Here is an 8,258-nt window from a genome sequence, read left to right as displayed (position 1 = left end):
TCTTTTTATTAAAAAAAAAGTCTATAGTTTCAAATGTTTAATTATTCTATTCCTTCACTCTTTTTTTTCCTTAAAAATATGAAGATTAATGTAAGATGTAATCAGGTATATTACATGTGAGGTATATGGCATATCTGTACTATCTTTACAATAATTGTGTATATTGAAAAACTATTCTAAAAGAAAAAGTCTACTGAAAAATATATAAAGGATATTTTCTTTTTCATTCATATGAATTTTAGAAATATTCATGTGCTGTATTTCTTTTTTTTTTTTTAATTTTTTTTAACATTTATTTATTTTTGAGACAGAGAGAGAGCATGAACGGGGGAGGGTCAGAGAGGGGGAGACACAGAATCCGAAACAGGCTCCAGGCTCTGAGCCGTCAGCACAGAGCCTGACGCGGGGCTCGAACTCACGGACCGCGAGATCATGACCTGAGCCGAAGTCGGCCGTTTAACCGACTGAGCCACCCAGGTGCCCCTCATGTGCTGTATTTCTTAAAATCACGAAATATCTGACAAATGTTATGTTCTTTATTTGCCCTGCTGATAAACTATTGAATTAATAAAGCTGTGGATCATTTTGAGAATGTTCCTTATTCCCAGGATCCTTATATAATATTGGATAGAAAGTAAATGATATTGGTCTCTCAATAACATATCACCTATCCTTTTCTTCCTCTCAAATCTCTTGTGGCTAAAACTGGAGTCTTAAGTAGAAAAGTCTTAAGTGAAAAGAATCAGCAACTCTGGTACTTGATTGGGGAAACTGTACTGACCAAAGCTTGCTGAATTTTATCTGGATTTTCTCAGACTTCTAAGGGTTCTAACTCTTCAGAAGGCTCTTGATGCTATAGGTTATATTTTGATCTAAAAAGATCAGCCTCAGTGGCACATTTGAATGTAAAAGATACCTCTTCTGAAAGTAACTGTGCGGCATTTTCCCTTCTCAGCTTTTCCTTCAGAGTCATTTTATACCTTCACCTTCCTAGCTTTTGTTTCTAGGGCTCTGCTTGACAGAACAGATGATATCCTTGGAAAACAGCTGTAGACTTGTGGTTTGGCGACTGCCTTTTTTCAAGGCTCATATAAATTGAGACCTGGTTACTTTGCTTCTTTGTGGGAGAAAAGTTGCTGTTCCTCAAGGCACCCATCCATACTCTTACCTCATAGACAGAACAACTTAAACTTCTTGCAGACAGAACAGCTTTAAACTTCTTGGTTAAAGTCCTTGTCAAAACAAAATTTTATTTGAAGAACTAAGATGCCTCGGGATATTTAATAGTAGCCCATACGAATTACAGCAGAGTTGAAGCTTTATAATAAAAAAGATGTCTCTCATTAACTAACCCTATTGCACCCACTGTTAGATAATATTAAGTGTTTTAACTACTTACTGTTCATCTTGTAGCAAGGTATACACATAGAAAAAAGGACCTCCTGATTAAAAATTGGCATAACAATGGGTGGGCATATGGGTGAAATAGATAAAGGGGATTAAGAGGTACAAACTTCCATTTCTAAAATAGTCACAGAGATGAACAGTACACATAGGGAATATAGTCAATAATACTATAATAACGTTGTTTGGTGACAGATGGTGACTACACTTATGATGAGCACTGAGTAAAGAATTGTTAAATCATTATGTTGTACACCTGAAACTAACATTACACTGTATGTTAATTATACTTCAGAGATTAAAAAGCTACTATAACACAGCCTCAAGACAGCCAATGTAGAACATATTCTACATTTTATTGTGAAAATTACTAGTAGCTATCATCATTAGTTTAAAAAAAACAAGTTTTGTAACTGATATTTTATAATTGTTGAACTCATATTTTTTTTATTCATTGGTTTCACTTCCATAATGAAAAAGTACATTTTGTTTGTGATATCTAGAACTCTGTGGAGATAAGTGGAATTAATAGGTAAATTATAGTTTTTCATTTAAAATGATTTAAGTTTCACGTGGGAAGGTAAGCTGTGCTGAAGTACAGCTGGCATAAATAAGTTATTTTACTTCTTTCATAATGAGCTCATCAATGTATGCAACTTTGAATTTGGAGATGATCACACTTGCATGTTCTGAGTGATGGAGAAGTGAAAGATTACTTTTTTAATGTAGCTGCGTAATTTCATATCTGTCTAGCGATGTTTCTTAAGCAACTGTTCTTTTTTCCCTGCCATCTCTCTAAAATAAACGTTCAGTGGATGCTTTGGAATTTAATCCTTAAAGCTAGATTCTTTGCTTAGTAAGATACACTGGGTCAGTCTTGGCTTATATATGATTTTTGACACTTGTCTCTTATGAAGAGAAGATGACCTCTCTTCACCTTTGTCTTTTCCCTGCATCTTTGTCTTTCTCCCTGATAGAATCCCAAGGACTGCAGCAAAGCCAAGAAGCTAGTATGTAATATCAACAAAGGCTGTGGCTATGGCTGTCAACTCCATCATGTGGTCTACTGCTTCATGATTGCATATGGCACTCAGCGAACACTCATCTTGGAATCTCAGAATTGGCGCTATGCTACTGGTGGATGGGAAACTGTGTTTAGACCTGTGAGTGAGACCTGCACAGACAGATCTGGCACCTCCACTGGACACTGGTCAGGTAAGAAGCCTGTGCATATTTCACATCTCTGGGTTGAACTGCCATGTTCCAAATTATCAGATTTCTAGGCACAGCTTTATGGCTCGTGGTCATCTTTTTCTCTGGATCTATGACTGCTCAACATAACTAAGGTAAAGTCTAGAATGATATTTTATTTAAAAAGTGCTTTATGACCTGTTTAATTTCTGATGTTCATTTTTATCTGGACTTAGCAAAACCACTAAGTTTTTTTAAGGAATGAAATTTACTCTTTTAATGATGATACACCTTTCACTTTTTAGAGTACTTTCACATTACTGAACTTAATTGATACACGTAATTATCTAATTTGATACTCATAATTATGTAATAAGGTAGATCGATACATGAAAATCTTCTGCATGCATGAGAATCACCTGGAAGACTTGTTAAGACACTGTCTTCTTATTAAGTAGGTCTGGGGGTGCTGAGAATTTGTATTTCAAACAGAGTTTGCGGGTCCAGGTATCACACTGAGACAGACCATGCAGGTACCTTTTTATCCATTTTACAGTAGAGGACAATGAAACCTAATTTGCTTATGTAATTTTCATTTTATTCAAGAAACAGTTAATGTAAGGTACTATGCTAGACATTATAAGAGGTATAAAGATCATCAAGAAATTTTTCTTTATCTCTAAGAATTTAGTAATAGAGGAAGTAGAATATAGAGTTTCTCACTGCTAATCTACTATTCTTTCTGCAATGATGATTTTTAAACAAAGTCTAAAGTTGGGCTACCTTTTGTTAAAATCCTTGCTTTATCAGTTTGTAATCTTGGGCAAGTTACTAGACTTAGTTCTCTCATCAGTACAGTGAGAGGTAATAATTTACTTACCTCTTTGAGCTGTTGGTAGGAGTAAGCAAAATAATGTATGTAATGCACTTAACCATAATACTTGATAGATGAACTCTAGTAATTATTAGCTATCGTTAATAGCCTTTATTCATTGGATAAATATACAGTTGAGTACCTACAGTGTGGCAGATACTGAACTAAGTGAGTAGGTGAAATGCTAGGAAGACAATACATGGTCTCTGCAGTTTCATCTTGTGGGAAGTCAACATTTTTTCAAAAGGCTGAGGCATCTCTGTTAATATAATTTCTCATGAAGCTGAGCATCTTTTTTCACAAGTTTAAAACACTAGATGTAGAATAAGAAGCTTTGTCGTTGGCAAAGGGAGTGACTTTAGTTCCTTTGTTTCTTTTTACCTCTGTTGGAAAATATCAGATAACCTGACTCTTCACAGAAGTGCAGGAAAATTCATTGGGTAATTTTTATAAAATGCTTTAAGTTGCTCTATAAAAGGTTCTATATGAATTTAAAGCATTATTTTGTGATGTGAGTTTTGTCTTTCTTAGGATGATTTAGGAGCCTTATTGTATGTATCAACATACTTTTTCTTTGTAACACCAAGTTTTAAAGTGAACCTCTTAATCTAGAACCTTAGCTGATCTTTAATTTTGAGGTTACATCTTCCATTGATCTGGTCTGTAGTTCACAGCTAGTGCAAACAGATTAGATAATCAAGGTTAGGAATATACAGGAAAAGCGGTTCTGTCAGACTCATTGTGGCTAACTTTTTCATTTTGGGAACTTAGTTTAATATCAAGCCGCTTTGTGAAAGTACAGAGCCAGAGTAGGGCAAGGTTCTTGTGTTTAACTGTTTCTAGGGAGAGGCAACTTTGGGGATGGTAGTCAGTTAATAGGAAAGAAAAAGTTGGCCTCACTCGTCTTACCAAATTTAATGTGTAGCTTGGCCTTGCCTAGAAGCTACAACTAGTTATTTGATTTAATCCTTTCTCATGCATTTTGTAGCCTGTAGTAGCAACTACAAGATGTGAAGGTTAAAGAGGCTTGAATTTGAAACATGCATAATTGCTTAAAGTTATAGTTAAACAGGTTCTAGAAATCATTCTTCTTTAATTTATGTGATTCTAAGGCCTAGTAGATACCAGGTGGTGGTTGATTTATCATGCAGCTTATAAATGACAGAACTATGGTTGGCACATTGACTTCCACCTGCCCTCAGTCTACACCTTCCCAGTAAACTCTGGCCAAACACCTTACCCATTGGAACAATGACAGGCACAGAGACTGTGCTGAATGCCAAGGAACGAAATAAAATTACCGATTTTATTTACTACCCGGTATTCTGTAACTTTTTCCAAACCTTCTATATAATTTCCAGTACTTAAGAGTTATCAGTGGTATTTTCTTCTCAGTCATTTGCAGTCCCTGATTTTAAAGAAGTCATTTTATCATGGTAGCACAGAATTATAATTTTAATTAATAGGTCTTTCCTTTATCACTACAGGTATTGTATAAAATCATATATTTTTCTTTCTGCTAGCAAATTAAACTGTGCCTGTTGGACACCTTTAATTAATTAAACTAGTGATTATTTTCAGTATGCTTGCAGAACTCATTGTAGCTAAAATAATTTAGATGCTAATCTTGTATCTAAAAGAGGGAAGAGATTTATGTTTGGGCTTAGAATATTTTATTTTTATGAAAGCTGTGGTAGCCATCCACTTCTGTTTCTGTTTATATACATTATCTGTATATGTACCTTTTGGAAAAACTAACCTGTTTTTAGAATTAGAGGAAGCAGAATGAATTTTAATAAGCTCTTTAACTTTAGTTCTTTAGTTAGCCATAAATCAACTACTACATCTGTTATTGTAGTGACTTGTATAAAGAATCTTGGGATATTTCCCCAGGCACCATTGCCATGAAATTATTATTGTTTATACACACTTGACATGATGTGCCTGCAGGTGGAATTTAGTTGTTTCTATTGAAATCTGTCACCAGTACAGAAATTAGTATGCACATCTGATCATTTCAATAGCTAAATCATACCTTGTTGTAGGTTGAATTGTTTTTTTTTCCCTTCATTATTTATGAAACCATATTCTTTATAGTGATTTGGCTAAGTGAAGCAAAATATTCAAAATTATGCTTCCAGTTAAAAATAATAATAATGATCTTTCCCATCACCTATGGATGTTGTGTCTATTCTAAAGTTGCTGATAAAAGGGTCAGTTTATTTTTCTGTATCACAAGATATTTCCTAAACCTGAACCGACTGCATGACTCTTCTAAATAGATTCCTTATGATAATTCAGAATGGAATCTTGGTGTTTAATGGTTTGAAGTATCTTTCAACAATTACTGATTTTTTTAAATATATATTCACTATTTTAGGCTATTGTGATGACCAGCTTCTAAAATGCTTATCTAGTTGATATAAATACTCTTGAATAGATATTTAGCAACAAAGAACCTCAACCATTTAAACTTAGTTCTCTACTGGTTTTTCCATTCTAAAAATTAAACATTTATTCAGATTAGTAGTTAAAGCACTTTGGCTGTTTTATATTTCTTTCTCTTGTCTTTTCCCACTGTCTTGATAAATATGTAATAAGTTGAACTGACTTAATTTGGTAAATCGAATTAGAAAATTTTCTTTTAAATGAAAATAATGACTAGTAAACCAAAAAGTTTCTAAATATGGTAAAATTTAATGCCCTAGAGATGCCTGATTTAAGTACATCTTCAGGTATATTGCCATTTGCAATATATAGTTATCTAAACTGGGTGGTTACCTTCTCTCCATACCTCATTTCAAAAAGGTTTTGTTTAAAGAGTTTTATTTGTCATTCTTATATGAAGACAATCATAAAATAAAAGTAATTTAGGAAAAACACCTGCTGTGTGCCAGGCACCATGCTGGACTGTGTGAAGAAGACACACATAGTCCCTGCCCTGTCAGGGGCAGCCTAGGGGGAAAGGCACGCAGCTGAATGGACCCTTAAAATATGTTATGATACAGGTAAGTTGATAGGACTCTGAAGCACTTACCTAACACATATTTGGGATTCTTCTGGAAGAAGAATTTATTTATTTATTTATTTATTTATTTATTTATTTATTTATTTATTTTTTAATGTTTATACATTTTTGAGAGAGCGAGTACAAGTTGGGGTTGGGGGGAGCAGAGAGAGGTGGACAGAGGATCCAAAGTGGGCTCTGTGCTGACAGTAGAGAGAGCCTGATGTGGGGCTCAAAGTCACAAACCACAGGTCATGACCTGAGTTGAAGTCAGACCTACTGAGCCATCCAGGCACCCCTGGAGGAAGTGACTTTTAAGCTCAGGCCCAAAGTATGAGTATGAGTCAGCCAGGTAGAGATGTGGTAGAAGAATTTTCTGTTAGTGGGCACAACATGTGAAAAGAGGTGAGAGAGCATGGAGTCAGTGGGAGAACTAGAAGTAGTTCATCATAGAGTTTGATGATTGAGAGACTAAAGTTTTGGTTTTTTTGTTTTTTTAGGTACAATTTTTATTTTTATTTATTTGTTTTTAATATGAAATTTATTGTCTAATTGGTTTCCATACAACACCCAGTGCTCATCCCAACAGGTGCCCTCCTCAATACCCATCACCCACCCTCCCCTCCCTCCCACCCCCCATCAACCCTCAGTTTATTCTCAGTTTTAAGAGTCTCTTACGGTTTGGCTCCCTCCCTCTCTAACTTTTTTTTTCCTTCCCCTCCCCCATGGTCTTCTGTCAAGTTTCTCAGGATCCACATAAGAGTGAAAACATATGGTATCTGTCTTTTCTCTGTATGACCTATTTCACTTAGCATAACACTCTCCAGTTCCATCCACGTTGCTACAAAAGACCATATTTCATTCTTTCTCATTTTCTTGGCTCCTTTTTTAATTAAAAAATTATGGTTTCATTTTTAATATTTTTTAAGGTTTACACTTGGTAAAATTTTTAAAGCTGACAAACACTACAAACTCATAAAACTCAGAAAAAACCAACATAATATTTTGATTAATTATCTAAAACACTTCTATAATGCTATTTTCCCTGCATTTAAAAATAGGATAATTTCTATATGATAACGATTTTGCATTATCATTTTATATGCAAAGAATAGAAGGGTAATTCAGTCTTCTAGGTTGGTTGATCAAATTATTTTTCCAGTTTTATTGAGATATAACTCATAATATCGTATTATTGTAAGGTATACAACCTATAATTTGATATAAGTATATTTGATATAAAATATAGTTAATACAGTAAATTTAGTTAATATCCATCACTTCACTTACATTTTTTTCTTGCAATAAGGACTTTTAAGATTTATTCTTTTAGCCACTCTCAAATATACAGTATAGTATTGTTAACTATAGTCATCATGGTGTGTGTTATATCCCCAGAACTAATTTATCTTTTAATTGGAAGTTTGACCTCCTTCACACTTTCCCTCCATCCCTACCCTTCCCCACCTCTGGCAAATACCTGTCTGTTCTCTGTTTCTGTGAGTTCGGTTTTTTTTAGATTCCACATACAAATGAGATCATACAGTGTTTGTCTCTCTCTGACTTATTGTCACTTAGCATAATGTCCTCAAGGCTCATTCATGTTATCACAAATGCTGGTATTTCCTTCTTTCTCATGGCTGAATAATATTCGTGTATGTGTGTGTATTTTCTTTATCCATTCATCCATTGGTGGACATGTAGGTTGTTTCTGTGTTTTGGCTTTTGTGAATAATGCTGCAGTGAACATGAGGGTGCATGTATCTCTTTGTGGCAGTGATT

At 34.5% G+C, this 8,258-nt stretch overlaps 1 protein-coding gene across 6 annotated transcripts in view; it reads left to right on the top strand.

Moving 5' to 3' along the window:
* Positions 1–8,258, top strand: part of FUT8 (fucosyltransferase 8) — a 409,669-nt gene that overhangs the window by 346,719 nt on the left and 54,692 nt on the right. For all 6 annotated transcript variants that reach the window (XM_047079496.1, XM_047079498.1, XM_047079500.1 and 3 more), the window contains one exon: positions 2,382–2,619. In XM_047079496.1, coding sequence (XP_046935452.1) covers positions 2,382–2,619 — 238 coding nt within the window. The remainder of the gene's footprint in view (positions 1–2,381; positions 2,620–8,258) is intronic.

The sequence above is a fragment of the Lynx rufus genome, unplaced genomic scaffold, assembly GCF_022079265.1.
Source record: "Lynx rufus isolate CCGP_SWC_20201006 ecotype Redwood Valley unplaced genomic scaffold, mLynRuf1.p SCAF_17, whole genome shotgun sequence".
Classification (NCBI taxonomy): Eukaryota; Metazoa; Chordata; class Mammalia; order Carnivora; family Felidae; genus Lynx; species Lynx rufus.
This window is presented reverse-complemented; position numbering and strand designations above follow the sequence as displayed.